Source organism: Chiroxiphia lanceolata, chromosome 3 (assembly GCF_009829145.1).
Source record: "Chiroxiphia lanceolata isolate bChiLan1 chromosome 3, bChiLan1.pri, whole genome shotgun sequence".
Taxonomy (NCBI): domain Eukaryota; kingdom Metazoa; phylum Chordata; class Aves; order Passeriformes; family Pipridae; genus Chiroxiphia; species Chiroxiphia lanceolata.
The window spans coordinates 79,845,810-79,864,721 of record NC_045639.1 but is presented as its reverse complement, the minus strand read 5'-3'; the positions used below and the strand labels follow the sequence as shown (position 1 = coordinate 79,864,721).

The 18,912-nt window shown below is 38.8% G+C and overlaps 1 protein-coding gene across 2 annotated transcripts in view; it reads right to left on the bottom strand.

The window, feature by feature from the left end:
- The window catches only part of RNGTT (RNA guanylyltransferase and 5'-phosphatase), a 177,664-nt gene extending 160,072 nt beyond the window's left edge, over nt 1-17,592 (bottom strand). For both annotated transcript variants that reach the window (XM_032683713.1, XM_032683714.1), the window contains exons 1-5: nt 17,458-17,592; nt 10,350-10,459; nt 5,517-5,620; nt 5,295-5,383; nt 2,112-2,187 (exon numbers count right to left, since the gene is read on the bottom strand). In XM_032683713.1, the coding sequence (XP_032539604.1) occupies nt 2,112-2,187; nt 5,295-5,383; nt 5,517-5,620; nt 10,350-10,459; nt 17,458-17,521 (443 nt within the window). In that variant the 5' untranslated portion in view covers nt 17,522-17,592. The remainder of the gene's footprint in view (nt 1-2,111; nt 2,188-5,294; nt 5,384-5,516; nt 5,621-10,349; nt 10,460-17,457) is intronic.
- Nucleotides 17,593-18,912: the final 1,320 nt, after the last annotated feature.

The following is an 18,912-nucleotide window of genomic DNA, read 5'->3' as shown; positions in this document are numbered from 1 at the left end:
AAATAACCTGCCACTGGAACAAGGAAAACATATGACTGAAATGGAAAAGAGAAATTAAATTTAAAATGCAATTTTTTGTCTGACCTGTAAAGTATGGGAAGCAGCCTAAAACTCCTAAAATTCCCAGAATAGACAGAAACACTGCCTTAGAACTAGTAATTGATTCACTCTGGTCTTTGATAAGAGGAGAAAATAAAACATTTTCCAGAGTAAGTCTATCAGATGGTCAGTTTAGAAGGAGCTTTATTCCTTGTTCTGTTTTCTAAGACTCCTAATTTCTTACTCACAAGACATTTTTTACTTTGCTATCTTATATTATTTCACATCTTCCGTAATGAATAGGATGGAGAGCACAAAACAAACCAAAAGGGATGGGGTCTGAAAGATGCTCAGATTTCTCCATGATGATATGAGAGGAACTCTATAATCTTCTGGAAAAGACGGCAATGAAAGCCAAAAGAGGTGGAATGGATTTCAAGTACAGAAACCTAGATGAAAGAAAACAATTTTCCAAGTTCTAGAAACACAGCAGTCTTTGGGTAAAATGAGTTGTTGAAAATCGAATCAAGTAAGGTTTCTGATCACTAGCTGCAGAGCTTTCAGGCTGGGTGATCTTTCTTAAAACTAACTATAAAATACACCTCAGTATTTACAATACATCAGCAACACTCCTACATCGTATCTTAAAATAAGGCACTGTTATTTTTGATGAGGAATCCATCTGTATTCATTCCTCATCAACAAATAACAGTGCCTTATATTAAAGAATGATACAGCAAATTAGATTTATCTTGATACAATGCTCAGCATTAATTACCACCTTGCCAAAACTCTTTCTTTTGCTGTAGACATTTTTCCCTACCAGGTGATATCTGGATGTTACGCCAAAAAAATCTGATAGAGATGAACAAACTTGATACAATTAACTACCCGAAACAAAAACAAAAGTTGAGTTTTAAGGCTTTTCCCACAGAGGTCTGAAAATAGAGATTGCATAAAAGCAGGAGATTCAAACAGATTCAAGTGCATTTCCTCTTCAGAATGAAGGACCAATTTTAATTATTGCATGCTGCTTTTAAATTGTTAGATTAAAAGCATCCAAATTTGCTAGTTCATAATAAAAGCTAGAACCATATTATAAAGATATCTGTGTTTGTGTCTACTCCCCAAACTCAGCTGGGATCCTACAAAGATTTATCTAGCCACTACTAACAGTGTTCTGTCTCCATTACTCCAATGTCTTCATTCCAAGTTTACTAACAGACAGAAATTACCCAGCTCTTCGCAAACAGTTTGCATGTGCATGCCAAGAACCAAATAACTGAATGTCCAGTCATAAGAAGAAGCTGGAACAGGTGCAGAATTTTCTTCCCTTAAAGGACCACACACAAGAAATATCATCAGAATGCTTAAGGAGCTTGTTAAGAAACATGACTTTCACAACGAGGAAATAGTGTTTCGTGAATCCTATCAAACACGTAAAAGTTATGTTCACCATGGCACAGGCATTGTTCTGCTTTTTTACACTACTGTTGTTTGAAAAACATAACTATTCTATACGAAGGCATCAACATTTTTAAAAGACAGAAAAAACAGGTGAGTCTGTATAGAAGTATGCTGTAGACTTTGGTCAAAAAACAAGCTGGAAACAAGGACTTTGTCTGCCCCTGATCTTTCAGAAGCAAGTACGTTGCTCTAGCTAATCTCTTCAGACTCCAAAAAATAATTAAAAAACCCCCCTACATGCAAACCTACACGAAAAAGATGAAAAAGGGAAATAACCTTACAGGCATCTCTGAACTCTACATTCTTACTCCAACTGTGGGACATGTCACACAGAAGAGACACAATACAATAAGTGCACTACTAAAAGCCCACACCCAGCAGGTACAGTTGACTTTTGACCTACCAGACCTTGCTTGACTGCAACAGGCTAAGTACCAAGGGATATGAAAAGTGTTAATATGGGCTGTTTGCTCAAGATTATGATGCAATTTTGAAATAATATATAGTGAATACATTAGGATAGCTGTCAGGACAATGAGTGAAACATACTGAAGATGCCCGTGCTCACTCTCCACAAATCCCCAGGAATTAACATTCAAATTTACCTCCAGTCCAACTTCTCAACCAAAAAGGCACAGATCAGAAATCCAGTTCTATTGAAACCATGTGTACAATGGACACCTAGACAAGACAAGAAAAGGGCATAATCACTTGCAAACAGTTTTAACAAACATGATTTAGTAGCACAAGTGTGGTTGTGGATCCTTCCACCTTCATCTGTAACATTAAAGGGTTATCTCCCTTCCCATTATGGCAGCACAGACCACATAAGGCACATAAGCCTAAAAAGGTAAATTATTACATTCTTTCTGCAAATTAGCAACAGCAAGAGTATGGGATACTTCAGTTTATCCCAATCAAGAGCACTAACTTAATGCAACTGAAATATGGCTAATATAGATAAGATTCAAAAATCTGCTCAAATGTTTATCAAAAGGCAATACAATCAAATTCAATAATTGTGCTTTTAGTGGATTCAACAAGCATGACATTCATTTCACACCATCAGGCAGAAAAATCGTATCCCGATTACCCCACCTCAAACCTGAAAGCAGTGTCAGTAGACCACAATTCTATCTCATATTTGCTATTACCGTGCTAACACCAGACTCATTAATTTTGAAAAAAAAAAAAAAAAAACCACAAAAATAAAACTATACAACAACATAATCACCTTGAATTACTCATCTTTTCAATGTAAGAAAAAAAGAATTAAGTCTTCAGCCTCTATTTTACTGAATTCATCCCCCGGTGAAAGGAGCGATGCCCTGCCAAATGCACCGGAATTTTTTTTTTCCTCAAGGCAACAGCACCACCTAGTGATAAAGACACCAGCCTGAAAATTTGTGCTATTAAAAATGCTTTGAAGGATTCAGGCAAAATGTTGCCTCTTTTTCCTACCGAATTTTAAATTATAAATATCATTACAGTTTCCACCAACAGCAAGCTCAATTATTTTTAACATATTTTTCAGTTGTTACCCTAGAATCAGAATCATTTAGGCTGGAAAAGACCCTTAAGTTCATTGAATTCAACCATTGAACCAGCACCGCCAATTCCACCACTAAACCATGTCCCTAAATGCCACATCTATGCAGCTTTTTAATACCTCCAGGGATGGGGACCCAACCACTTCCCCAGGCAGCCTGTTCCAGTGCTTGAAAACTCCACCTTTTGGTGAAGAAATTTTTCCTAATATCCAACCTAAATCTATTTTTTTTTCAACTGGAGATCAAAAAAAAAAAAAAAAACCTACAAAGAGTAGAGTGATAAAAATCAGAAACTTTAAACAGGTAAACAGCATTGTGTATCAACTGTAGGAGGATCAAGTTTTGTGCCTGCCCCACCAAGCTTCCCTTCTTAATAGAGCAAAGCAAAAATTTCTACGAATTTCTTGAATTCTTCCATTTAAAAATATTAAAAACTGTGTAACTTGTAATTTTAGCTTCCTTACAGAATTTTTTTTTAGCAATTATTTCTCCTCTGTTTTCTGCTGAAGCAAAATTTTTGCATTTTGCTTCCTTAAAGTTGGCAGGCATACTCCAGTCCTTCAAGCTGAAAAAATAATTTCCATCCTATATTGTTATCACTGAATAGAAAATTTTGATCACTTTATCATTCACATTTCACTCTCTTTTCCTATCTAATCTTGACACCAGGAATGAAATTGCACAGAATTGCTATCAATAAGTCCTGCAGCTGTTACTGTTAACAAGAAGGTTAAGTCAATAATTTTATACACATGACAAAGATAAGCATCTCAGCAATGACACCAATGGCTTGGAAGGGAAAGATTACACAGGGTGCAGTACTAGCACTGTTGTAGACTGCTTTCACTTCTGATAAAAACATCCTCCACACCAGTCCCTCTGATGCTCTGTCAGAGGACACGTGTCCCAAACCAGAAATTTCAGTAATTCATAGAAGGGAAACAGAAAGTCCTAACATTTCTCTTTTACTATGACAGCCTAAACCACATGTTATTCAAAAGCTTAGTCAACATATTATTTTTCCTTGACTCTTGCTTTTTTTCCCATCAAGGTGAAACATCTAACTGATGGAAAAATATTTCAAAATTCATTGAGATCAAAAAGTTATTAAGTCAGCATTGAAAATGGCACTTTATAAGTTGAAATATCTGTTAAATGTGTCTGCTATTTATAAGATATCACCATGCTACCCATGCTCCATATAACTTCTGACCATAACCAACATTTTAAGTTCTGAAGTATTAGTGGGGATCAAATGGAAGAACTACGAAAGGAGAGTGATAAATGAGCATCTGCTAAATGAGAGCGAGCGGGATCAGTCACCAACAATATTTCACAACTTGCACCAGAACCTGAAATCTCTCCTGCTATAAGGAAGGGAAGCTGACTAGCTGATTTCCACAGGTCCCTTCCAACAGCTTCAGCTATCGTACTGTGATTCTGTACAAATCCTAAACTGCATGAACAAACCAGCTTAACTTATCAAGTTCTTAGCAATGGCACCTACACAAACAACTGTCCCAGGTACTCCTGAGTCACACAGACACTCAGACTCAGGAAGGCTGCAAAATTAGCATCCGAGAGGATTGACAACAACAACGGATGGAAACTCATCTGCAAAGTCATTTCTTGTCTCTGACAGCTGATAGAGCTGAACATCAATATGCTTAACAGAAATCAGAGTAAAATGGTTTTACCTAAAACTAGAAGCAACACAAATTAAACTGAGAACTTATTTTTCTCTGGGTAAAAAAAAGTATCCTTCAAACATTCAAATATTCACTGGAAGCCAGTATACCACAGAAGAAAAACTTAGCCTAATATCTACTACCAGTTTTGTGAGAATTACTAAAGAATCTCTGACAATTCAGCTGCCAAATATGACTTCAAGTAACCCAGACCAACAAATGTCAACACAGTACATAACCTGCATTGTATCAGCAGAAGTTAGAAACCACAATGTATCATGTATTTGTAGACAGTTCTCAAGCCTGTATATTTTTCTGCATTAAGTCAATAGCGGTAATCAAAGTGATGGATGCAGAAACACACTATTTCTGCAAAAATCAGAAACATGCTAGTTTCTGCAGTAGAAGAAATCAGATCTAGTATGCATAGATTTGTAGGGAGGAATTTGCTTAGACTTTTAAGAATAAGAGACTGCAATTATGAGTAAATATGAAATAAACTAAGAGTAAAAACTAACAATGGATACAAGATGGATATATTAAGACATACCTATAAGCTCTGAGGGATTCTTATCACTGAAGTGTTCACATACACGGATAAATGTTTCCGTATTCTCAGGTGTAGGGCACTCACCATGCCTGAAAAACACAAGAATACATGGATCAGGAGACAACTGGGGGAAAGGGAAGAAGAGAAAAAAAAATTAATTTCTTCACTGCGATCTTTCAAATTAAAAGCCAAAGAAAGGTACAAAAAGTGCATACAACTTACCCTTTACACTGGAGCTTTATATATTTAATTCCCTCTTTCTCTATATCATTCCTGTCGTAGAATCTAGTGGTGTTGGTCAAGTCTACCAGTAAACCCATTTTAACCTTAAAAAAAGCAAAAAATTAAAAACAAACTTACATATGTGATTTAAATATCAATGCATAAACACTAAACACCTGGTAACATTCAAATTAAAAGCAACTGCAGGCTACATTTGTAAGTTTAAAAATTCTTAAATATTGTATTTGTTCATAAAATCTGCATTTTACTACCATCACAGACATCTGTGTTTCTCTGTGAGAGCTGGTGTCTAAATTAGCACTAGCCATTAATTCAAAAACTTCAGTTTTCAATGCTTCTAAATAAGAAAGATCTGCTAATAGCAGAAATATCTAGTAAAGAATTATTTTAACATGCTAAAAAGACAAACAAGTTGGAATCAGGTGCTCTTATGCTTTAACTAGAACAATATTAAGCACTGGCACAGTGAAAGTACCATAAGAAAAACTAACTACTGACACATATTATATAAAAGTACACTCTCAGAAAAAATAACCCATTTTAATTTACCCATTTATTAGAGTGAAAAACAAAGCAAAACAATGAATGCATTTTCAAGTTTGAAACAAAAAATCCCTAAATTCTCAGAAACATCTTATTCAAAGCTAAAATGCAAAACAACTTCAGATCTTCAAAGATGTTGGCAGTAATTAAGGCATCACTGTCAACCACTCAGATGTTACAATGTACCTAGATCCAGGCTCTCTCGCTACCCTAACCTGTCCCCTTGTGCATTACCTTACTTTTTCTTGGGTTTTTTGGATTTTATAGCTTTTAAACAGCCTTGTGGAAGTTACTATGTTTTTAAAAAGAATCATGGAAAGCAGAAATTCCACTGGGTGGCACAAAACACACAGAAAATATGGGGAAAGCATATCCTACTGATCCTTGGTCCAAATAAAAATTCCACCAACAATAACCTCCCAGTATTACTGTGCAAAAACAGCTCACTAACACATCTGTGCACTGAAAGTATTCCTGATTTTCTGTCTTATAAGTGCAAGCAATTTCTTTTGGTCAAAATGCTCAACGTCCTGCTTTCAAGTAGGATTCTTCACAGCTTTGTCTTTTTTATAGATACATCAATAGTGCACTTAAAACTACATTAAAACTGAAGCACATTACATATGAAAGACCACAGAAGAATACTGCATCTTCAATACATTTAAAACTCCAGCACATACTCAAAACCAGGATTTTGATCAATTTTTATTTACCTTAAGGTTAACAGACTGACAATAATTCAGCAGTGCAGCTGGAAGAATGACAAAGTAAAACGCTGCTTTCACACAGTTCAGAAAAGGAAAATTCCAATTATAACTAGAATACAGTTCAGAAACAGTTGTTACACATAAATATGTTGTTCAGTAGACCCCTACAGGAAAACCTCCAATTATCTACAGAGATACATGCATTCAAAGTTCTGATGATATACTTTGGTAATATTTATGTACTTTCATATTACTTTTATTTATCAAATATTAAAAAGCATCGTGATGTTATGTTAACAGCATTAAGCACTTGTAAAGTAATATCCAAATCAGTTCTGAATTTCTCCTTGTTTACTTTAACTTCGTATATTGTATTCAGAATACTTTATTTACTCCTATTACTGTGTTTTGCAGAAATGCAAGCTACCTCAGACGGGGGCCCACCTGAAAACAATGTTGCATCACCTGAAACTTCAAATATATAGTTTCAACCAAGCTGCTAAATATACAGACGGACAGCATCCTAGCCAGGATTAATTTTGGAGGAAGTATACAAAAAACAATTAATTCAATTACTACATTCCTCTCTCTACATTCTCTACAGCATTTTGCAAGTATCTCCAAGACTACTTAATTCAGGCCTGCAGGACTTCTGGACTGCTCTTCTTTTGCCATTATTATGAATCATTTCAATCACAGACAACTGAAGATCTTGCGAAGTGGCACTGTTCCTCACACATTTCATGAAGCACTAAACCAAAGAGGCATCCAGTGTAATTTATCCAAAGCTATAAAAGCATGTATGGCATATAGAGCACATAAGGCCTGAAAGCAGTTTCCTTGCTTTACAGAAAGCATAAACATTTTCTCTCTCAGTCCATGGGACTGGTTGCACATAACACACTACAATTTAGACAGTGCCAGGCACAAGAAAATTATAAAGAAATTTCTAAAAAGCAGGTGGATTATGTAACATACCAAAGTATACAGCTACGATTTTCAAAAAATTAATGCAAAAAAACCACTGGTACCACAGGAAACAAAATAAAAGCCTTCCTTCTCATTTTCTCACATTCCAGCTATTTCTTACTTGAGGACAATAGTTTAGATCACTGACCAAATTTATCTGCAAAAATAAAAATGTGGCTGAAATATGATAAGTTGTTTTCCCAACAGGAATTCTATAACTTGAGCATACTAATTGCCCAACCATTCTTTTGAGCTAACTAACATCCCAGCTCTTCATGACAGAAACAAAACTACCTTTATAAAGCATAAATTGTATTAACATACCTACTCAAGAAAGAAATTAAAAAATAAAAATCATTCATACAGTCACCAATTGCTCCTGCAATTTTTTATGAGACCGTTAAGATACTACGTCAATACTGGCAATCAGAAGAAAAATGGGGCTGCCATGTCTAATCAAATCAGTTTCTAACATTCAAATTTTCAGCAACCAGATCCATGAGAAAAGGAATCATACAGGAAGCTTGTTAGAGAAAGTTTTGCCCAGAAAGTTTTGTCCAGACAGATAAGCTGAACTTGTACCTTCAAAAATCTGTGGTAACAGCAATATCTCACCAAAATTCAGTCTGAAGTCTTTTATTTGGGAGATAAATTATATGGACTCAAGTAATAACCAGTTTTCAGAAGTGATTCATTCTGCAAAGTATTAGCAGTAAAACCCACTGCAGTAAAATTATGAGAACCAAGTACAATGAGCTATTTTTGCCTTGGAAAAATCCACTTTTTGAGGTCGCCTCAATTTCACATTTATTTCATCGCTGACTTGTTGGTAAATTGCTGTTCTACAAATACAGCACTTCAGTAACCCACTACATATCTTGGCAAATAAAAAAACATGTTTTCAAATAGCATACATTCATTAACAGTACCAGGGTTCAGTACCAGAGATTTGATGAGAACAGAGAGTTTGAGAGAAATTGTATGTTTTGCTTGTTAATCAAAATTACCAAAATATAAGTGGGGATCCTCATGCTACAAATTTTATTATCAGATTCTAATAATCTGATGTCACTCAAGACGTGATGAATTTGTAGCATTGCAACAGAACTGACAGATGTGACAAGTGGAAAGGCTATGAAGGCTCACCATGATTTCTTTTTCTGGTGGTAAATTACTGACAAAGCCAACATTTAGAAGTTCTGAGTAGGTCTCTGAAGTTCTCTATAACTTCAAAATATATGCAGAATTTTAAATGACTTTAAACCATGAATAACATTGGTTTGAGAAAATTTGTAGGCATGCCTTTAAAGCCGGTCAGAGCCAAAACCAACATAATGCACAAAAGAGGAACTCAAGTAAAATTAAAACGCATAGATCCAAGAACTCAAACAAGAAAAATCCTACCAGTTCAAGCAGCTGAGAACAGGCATATATGTTTCATTGATAGTACTTTATTATCACATTACTGCACAGGTACTTCTACTCTGCTACACCGAGTAGTTCACCATCTACTTCTTACCTAAGCCTAAATAAGATTCGTAAAATGAGGATTCCCACCTTTTAGTCACCTGATTCTTCTGATGTTCAAGGTCTGATACCGTTAAGCGAATTCAGAATTAATTTAAGTTAGATCAACAGCGAAAAATAATGAAAAAAACAGGAAAAAAGGTCACTTGCATGATTCGTTATATAAAACACATAGTCAAAACAAATGGTGTTAAACTTTTATATAAAGTTTAATAAACTAATTACAAGAATTAGATGGTAGGCCTTTCTTTAACTGGTAGGCTCAAAATTCCACTTCCCACATCTCCAGATGCACTGGACTGTGCACAACATTACAGAGATCTACATGAAAGGCTGGAGAGATCCTGTTCCCCACCTTTACTGTCACAGTCAAGCTACGGTGCAGAACAACGAGCAAGCTGAAGTACTCAGACAGAAATGGGCAAAACAGAGAATGAAGAAATAAGCCAGAAGCACAACTCTGTAACCCAGTGATGAAGGCATCCACCCACCTTCCTGGGTCCCAATCCATGCTCCTAAATTTTTTTCCTATTTATGCAATTTTTTTTTCCCCAAGAAGTTACTGGATAAAATTCATAAATTGTTTTCTTCTATAGTTGAGCCTGATGGGTTGGATACCATAAAGCATTCTAGACATCAGAAGAAGAAAATTTCGCATTGAAACTACAGGAGAGTTCCATGAAGTTCTCCTTTCACTTTTAAATGCTTTCACTCTTATAAGCAAAATCACAACTTAACATATCCACACACAAGAGTCATCTATAGAACTACAAACCAGACTATCTGAATTTTGACAATAACATCTCTCCAAGACGCAACAGTTATAACAGAGAAGAGTGAGATTCTTGCTACTAATACAGTGAATGAGGAGTGTGCACAGTTTGTATAAGAAAGTCTTTTTGTAAATCTGTGAATGGCAGAGAAAACCTGAAAATGTAAACAAAAAAAATTTCTGTACAGATGTCCCAAAGGAAGCCATCACTTTTCTCTTAAATCTGAAAAGTAACACTTGGATAAACATTAATAATGAAAGTAATGTTTCAATTACTAGAAAATTTAACTTTACCTTCAGACTCTTCAAGTAGTTGGATAACATACTCGGGTGAAAACGATTTTCTTCAGCAACCTGTTCATCATATCTTGGTCCTAACATTGTCTTCAAAGGTAAAAACTTCCCTATGAAAGATAATAAAATTTAGAGTATTTTATGCATACTCATGTACATACACTTACAACTTAGCAATTTCAAAGCACCGTGCTGAGCAGCTTTAGAGGTTCACCCTCAATAAAAAATAATCATGGGAAAGTATTAGCAACAGCTGAACTGGAATATTTTTTAGTTATGAGTTCTCAGAATTCACAAGTAAGTTTAGAAGCTTAAAGAAAATACAGGTCAGTTAATCTAAAACTGTGTAATTTAATCTTTTGAGCTAACTTTCAGTGTGATTTAAGATGTGGAGCTACAACGCACAGCAGAATACAGAAAATTTAAACTCAGTACAGTTAAAAACATGCAAGTAGCATTTTAAATGTCAGTCACCCAACCATGTAAACATCAGCTTTGATTACCTGCAAACATAAAACACAGTAAAGATTGCTGCAAACTCCTCAAGAACATCGATGCACTACAGATCTTTTGATGTCTTTCTAACATGTTCCTTAGGCTTGTTGGAAGAGTCCTGCAGCCATGTCCAATGTTCTGTCTCAAATATAACACCTACATGTGCTTCAGACATCAGGGAAGCTACAAGCTGCAACTAAAACTTGACCTGAAGTAGTACTTACCAGACTACATCCACCACTCCCTAGAAAACTCAAAATTTTTAATACTGATTTTGGTTTTCATCCATCACATCCACCACAGAATATCTGAAATAATCTCATTAGAGATCTCTAGCTCTTTCTTTCTGAAGCCCAGCAATCTTCCATAGAAACATAGAATGGTTTGGGTTGAACAGGTCTTTAAAGATCACCTAGCTCCAAATCCCCTGCCATGGGCAGGGACACCTTCCAGTAGACCAGGTTCCTCAAAGCCCCATCCAGTCTGGCCTTGAACACCTCCAGGGATGGGGCATCCACAACTTCTCCAAGCAAACAGTGCCTCACCACCCTCACAGTAAAGAATTCCTTCCTAATAACTAATCTAAACCTTCCCTCTTTCACTTTAAGACCATTATCCCTTGTCCCATCACTAGATGCCCTTGTAAAAAGTCTCTCTCCAGCCTTCTTGCAGGCTCCCTTCAGGTGCTGGAAGGCTGCTATAAGCTCTCCCTGGATCCTTCTTTTCCCGTCTGAACAACCCCAACACTCTCTGTGATTTCCTCATAACAAAAGAAACAAAATCCTCTTGTTTTCAGCAAAACAAAACTACACAGAAAAGACACTAAAATGCCCATTGTTTTCAGCTAGAAATCAAGGTCTGAGAGAGAAGCTCACTAGTTTTGCAAAAACAGAAAATGCATACCATTTCTTCTATATAAAGTTTCTCTATACAATAATGTTCAAGTTTGGTGTAGCCTTAAATTCTATCCAATGCCCTATATAGTCTCAAATAAGCATTTACCTTCCATGAAAGAGACATTATAAACCACAAAAGACAGACAGATAATATGAAAACTAGGAGGCTTTATGCAACTTGTTAGGTCAGGTTTGATGTTAGTGAGCAACATGAGAAACACCATCACTGTTACACTTGTCCGAGACCATTCCGAACTTGACAGCTAAAAGGAAAGTTATTCAGTCATACGGTCAAAATACACATTAAATGGTAATAAATTATAGTCACTTCAACTTGTTTGACCGTTAGAAAAAACTTCACTTTATTGCCCTTTGCCTTTTCATTCCAACAGTTACACACCCTCCACCCTGGTAAAGGCTGTTGGGTTGTCTACCTCCCCATTCCCTCAACTATCCCATTTTCTTGCTTCTCTGTGCTCCTTGTCACTTTCAACACTATCATTCAGATTCTCTCTCTATTAACCCTTCCACTTTAACCTGTAATCTTTCTCTACAGTGAGTGATTATGCAAATCCTAATTTTAGATGATCTCAATGCAAAAATTTATCATCACCATAAGTTTTACAAAACAACATCATGCTTGAAAGTTTTATAACTTCACTTGTCACACCCATACTACTACACCCACTCATCCATTACAGAACATGGAGAATGCAACTAAACTTTTTTTAGCCAAGGCACTCAATTAAGAAAAAGAGCTGAACTGACAAAAGAGTCAATGGGTTCATAGGAAAACCATCACCCTTTGCAAGATACTGGGAAAAGAGAATGGATTTGGAAAAGTGCCTGGAAGTTACAATTGTTTCCTGTAGCATCTGATTAGAGACTGTATAGTCACACTGAAGACTCTCCTGTTCTCCATCTTCTGGAACAGAGAATGAACAAGTTCATTCTCTTCTCAGTAGCAGAGCTTGATTCAGCATCTGATTTGCACTCCGATTTCCCTCTGAGCAACCAAAACACATTCCTGTTCATTGCCAGGGAAAGACAAAGTCTAGTCAATATTCCTTGCAGCATTTGAATACCTTCAGACAGTTGCGGAAGTGATGAGTATTTCATATAGAGCTCATTTACTGCCATCTCCTAAAGCTCAAACACAGGTCTTTGGAAGTATTTAGGTGCTCTGCTTCCACAAATTCCACTTTGGCAGTATTATTGAAAAACAGAGTAATCATGGCAGCAAAAAAGCTGCCTGCCAAGGTTAGAAGAGAACCATGAATTCATGTAATTTGGTTCCAATTTAGGGAAATTTCATAATTGATTATGAAAACAATAGCTTTGGAGTTTTGGTTGTTTTCTTTTTCTTTGGGGCTGTTGGGGGGTTTCTGTTTGGTTGGTTGAGGTTTTCTTAATAAATTACATTTCTCTGCAATATAATTTCACATTATTCCCATGCAGTAAGCATGAAGTTCTTCCTAGTTTACATTCTTGTTTTTTTACAAATTGTGACTGACGCACAATTAAAGATCTTGAATACCATCTCATATCGTGTTCCTCTTATAACAGAAAACCAAATATCCCTACCTGACAAATTTGCTATTTGGTCTTTATACACAGCCTTGAAAACCCTCCTTCCCTCCATGCATACAAGCCTCTCATTAAGTGTCACTAAAAGCTATGGAAAATCTAAGCTTTAATTCTAAGAATGATTTCTAACCTTTTTGAGTAATACGGAGGAGTATAAATGAGGCAGCAGCTACTGTCTCTTCTAAAGTTTTGCCTTACATCCTAAAGAAGTGATGTAGTAACAACAGATTGCAACTCAAGCCTCCATACATAAAGATTTGAAGATTAAAAAATCATATGTTGAATTAGGTGATCTGACAGTGACAAAGTGATATTTTACATGGATAAAAAAGCATCCCAAGTCGTTTCTGTAACTGAACTACATTATGACAATAATTGTAACTCCTCAATAGAATTTTCAAATTAACTTCAAAGTGTTACTTAAACAACTGGTCATTACCTACTTCCACAATTAAGTTCAAATTTGTTAAATAGTTTTGCAAAGTGGCTGTTAAAAAACATTTTTCAAATTAGTTACCTAACAGATGGGATTTCTTTAAGCTCAAAAAATAGGTAAAAATTCTAAAAATAAGACCCCAGTATGTCAGAACACAGACACCAAACGGATAAATCCAAGAGAAATCAAAGTGAACAACACATATGTCACATTTTCTACTTGCACATGCTCTAATTTTAGCACACTTCTTATCTTCAAATTTAAATTCTAGAGCATATCAGTGAAAAAATACTCTTAATTTAGTCTAATTTTCTGTGACATGAAGCTATCAACTGAATACGTGACATACATAACTAGGTATGACTATGGTATGTTTAGATTGAGTACTGATTATGAAGGATACACTGTGTAAAGTGGCCAAAGTTAAGAAGGGAAACTGGAATCAAATTAAATAACAAAATCCGCAATTAAAAAAGAAAAAAACCTAACACCTCCTCTAAAAATCAACAGCTTTCCGGTTCAAGAGAACTATGCTGGGTCAAAGCATCCATTTCACCTAGCATCTCATCACCAACACAGGTCAATAAAGACGACTAGGAAAGAGAGCAAAACAGTGACAGTCCATCATCAGACTATTCTCTCCAACTACAAGCAACTTCCTGAACCAGAAGCTTTACTCTTATTTAAGATGCTTTCTCAATAACCATATGCAATAGGGATGTTTTTAATATCTCACAGTTCCAAGTGCTGCATGTATGTCTAGAACAGGATTAACTAACACAATACAACGAAGGAGGCTACAGAACTGCTGAGACACTTCTCATGTCTTTTCTTCAGTATCTTCCAAGCACTTTCGTGGTTACGAAAAGCAGGTATCTGCAGAGATGGTGATGCCAAGGCAGTAAGGCTGAAGTAACCTGATCACTTCAGATTGAAGCATTCAGAGAAAACTCTTTTCATCAAGCACGTGACTGAAGTGCTACTACAATGCCATAAATACGAAAATGTGCCATTCTGAACAACCACTGCACCATAAAACCAGAAAGTGGCAAAAAACAACCAATATTTAAGGAAGTGAACTGGAAAATAAGGGAAGACGTAGATCAATTCACCTTGTCCAGAATGAAGGGTCCTCTTAACCTATATGAAGCCAATCTCACCAACAGAAGATGTCCAGGCCTCCTTAGTATTTGAGGTCACCTAGAAATTCTAGATGCCACAACCATAAGACAAGAGTGTCCTGACCAAACACTCGATGAATATTGGTCCACAGAAGCCAGACATACCTTGCTTAGCAATGCTATTGCTACTACACTATCAGATGGGAATAAAGTCATGCACGGATGCTTAGAAATTTGATTTAAATACTAATTAAAACTAGAATGTAACACATCTGGGAGACAGTACCAACATCAATAAACTCTAAAAATTATCTCTCATAAAACTGCTAGACTTCTTTGAATGTAAAATAGCAAAAAAAGAGAGAAGACTGATGGTGCACTATTACTTCTGGTAAGTTGAAAACACTAAAAAACTAAAAGTCAGGTGAATGAGTACAAGAATACATTCTGATAAAGCAGTCAAAGTAACCAACTAAGCACTTTCTTTTTATTTTTACTGTGCATTAACTTCCTGTGCATGATCACAGGGAATGGAAAAGAATTACCTTGCAGTTCCTGAATAAACAAACACACAAGCAGTGATGGCACAGCAGATGACACGCTGATGACCTGCATTCTTGCTTACTCTAGGCTGCTATTTCTGAGAAACCGTGGCTCAAAAGACAGACAAACAAAAGCCATAACTAAAGGAGATCAAGAACTTGCTCAGAAGAAAAACAAAGAATAAAGAGTCGTTAGTATATATTTGTCATGGTCAAAGGCTAACAAGTCAGGCTATCAAATCTCTCCTTAGATACAAAGCAATGCATGTGCCAGTGAGCAGGAAAAAGAGATAACAGAGATGAGCAAAACCACAGCACTGTTACTTAACTGAGCCAAGTTCAGAGAACTATAAGGAACTCAAGGAAAACCCACAAAAATCAACAACTGAAATTAAATACTGATAAATGCCAAATAACACATATCGATGATGACCGAAGATTAAGCCTACTGAGATGTCTCACCAAGTTTTAAACAATTATCTGTGGGATAAAAAACACGGGAGTTTTAACTATTAAGTAAATGATAGCACAATGCCATCTAAAATAGCCAGTGAGTAGCAAATGTTGCTTTGAAAACACACCTTTAAATTATCACGGATAGGGAGATGAAAGGAATGAAAACCAGAAAATAGTGGAGAAAAAAACCCTGGGGTTGGAATTGCTTGCATTACAAAGGAAAGAAGAATTTCAGAAAACTGAGAAGAACGACATTTGTTTACTCTATACCAGACAGCAGGGAAAACATTTATTTGAAGTCAGTATGTTGGTTAACTCACAATCAAAAATGTGTCTACACGTGACACACAATTCACTGCTCAATTCACTTGCACTCAATTACTACACTCAATTCGCTGCCACTAGGTGCCAGCAAGACTAGATACTTAAAACAACCAAGACTGACAGCAACTTTTGGGCAAGAACATCCAAGATGACAGCAATCACTGATAAACCCTGAAATACATGTGAAACACTGGAGTACAACACTTAAACTCATCCTCCAGCTAAGCAGCTCAGGAACAGGTTGGTGATTGTCAGTTGGCTAAATAACAGATCAACACTAATAGACATCCGAGCCTCCAGGAAAAAAAAAGGAACCAAATGTGAAGAGACTGCACAAAGGACTGGTATCACAGAATCAGTCAGAGTGGAAGGGACCACAGTGGGTCATCTGGTCCAGCCTCTCTGCTCAAGCAGCGTTATCCCACAGCACATGGCACAGGATTGCATCCAGATGGTCCTTGAATATCTCCAATGAGGGAGACTCCACAACCTCTCTGGGCAATCTGTTCCAGTGTGAGGTCACACGCACAGTAAAGAAAATCTTCCTCATGTTAAGGTGGAGCTTCCTGTGCATCAGTTTCTGCCTGTTGCCTCTTGTTCTATTGCTTGGCACCACTGAGAAAAGCATGGATCCATCCTCTTGAAACTGCCCCCCCTTTAGGTACTTATACACATTAACGAGGTCCTCTTCTCGAAGCCGAGGCCAAGCAGGCCCAACTCCCTCAGCCTTTCCTCATAAGAGAGATTCTCTGGACCCTTGACCAACTCAGTAGCTCCAGTACGGCACCTTCCACATGCCCGGCTGCTGCCTGTCTCATCAGATGTGACAGATGAGAAAAGTTTTAGCCCGAAACTGAAGCAGTGCAAACTGAGAACCCAGTCCTAAGGCTGCGGCAAGCAGGGGAGGAGCTGTGCCCCTGCAGGGGAACCGGGCCGGGTCGGTGTCAGACGCGGCACCGGCCGAAGGGAAGGTGAGTCCGGCGCTGAAGGCAAAGCGCTGCTGCGCGCTGGGCTTTAAGGAGAACAACCGCTCTATGGAGCCGGCTCCGGGCAAACACCGGCCCGGAGCTCGGGGGGGCACGGCATTGCCGTGGCCCCCGGACAAAGAGCCCCGGCCGGGTCAGAGGGCGAGAGGCCGCGGCGGTCCCCGGCGCTGGGGAGGAGTGGGACCGGGCAGCGCCGCGGAGGGGAGAGGGCCGCCCCCGCTGCCGCCCCGGGGCCGGGCAGGGCCAGGCTGGGCCGGGCGCTCACCTGCCACGGGCTGTCCCCTCCTGGGGCAGTGGAGCCAGCGCGGCGGGATCTTGTTGTAGGACATGGCGGGGCCCGGGCGGCCCCGGGGGGGAGGGAGGGTGGGGAGGGAGGGAGGGAGGGAGGGAGGGCAGGGCGGGAGCGCGGGGCGGCCCGGGGCGCTCAGCGGCGCCGGTGGCCCCTCGCCCGCGGCGCCTCCATTCAGACCCGGCTCCGCCTCGGCCGCCACCGCACACGAAGCGCCGGGAGCCACTTCCGCTTCCGGGTCTCTGGGATCAGAGGTGGTGCCCGGGCGGGAAGAAAACAGCCTAAATTAGGGCTCCTCAGCCTGCGGAGAGGGGTGGTCTGGGAAGAGAGGTGGTCACAAACTGCTACGGGCTCCTCCCCTTTTCCCAGGGCAGGGGCACGAAGCTGGGGAAGAGTTTGGAGCGTATGTCCTATTGAGGAGCGGCTGAGGAAGCTGGCGTTGTTTAGCCTGGGAAGAGAAGGTTCAGGAGTGACCTCATCACTTTCTACAACTGCCTGAAAGGAGGTTGTAGCCAGATGGGCGTCGGTCTCTTCTCCCAGGCAACCAGCGAGAGGACCAGACGACACTATCTTAAGCTGCGCCAGGGGAGGTTTAGGTTGGACGTCAGGAAGAATTTCTTTACAGAAAGGGTGATTAGATACTGGATTGGACTGCCCAGGAAGGTGGTGGAGTCACCATCCCTGGAGTGATTAAGGAAAGACTGGACGTGGCACTCAGTGCCAGGGTTGACACGATGGTGTTTGGTCATAGGTCGGACTCGATGATCTCAGAGGTCTTTTCCAACCCAATTGATTCTGTGATTCTGAGTGCCTACCGTGGGGTCACTACAGGAAAGTATCAGGGGCTTGATTGGAAGTAGCTGGAACTGGCACATGAATTGGCAAAGGCTGTTGTGTTGTGCTTGCCCTTGCACGGGCTGCAGGGGAGACTGAGCAGGTGCTTGAAGGAGAAAGAGTAGTAGACTATGTCAGGCTCGGAAATGTCCTGACCTGAAAACAACTGGAGGCTTGGACAGACATGATTCCTCTGCTTTTAGTTTTCAGCAGATATTCCCTTATAGCCCGAAGTGGAGGTAGAAATAGGTGGATCCCTGCTCCAGCTAACAGTGCAACTTAACTCCAGTCTGAATGTAACAGGCTTGCTAGTGTAGCAGAGATGCCTCTGTGCTGGACCCTCTGTTTCTTTTGTGAAAAAGCACAGCCAGGAAGACAGTGTGTAGATAGATTTGCTTAAGCAAAACTGTGTTTCCAACAGAATGCCAGCGAAAATTCTCCATGGGCTTTAAGAGATCTACTTACATGGACTGGTTTGAAGAATTGTGGCCTGGCAGTGTTTGTCCATGTGAAAGGAATATTTAAGGTGTGGTGTGGTTTCACTCCTGTAGCAGCTAAGTCCCTCACAGCCACTTGCTCACTCCCCCCTGAAGTGGG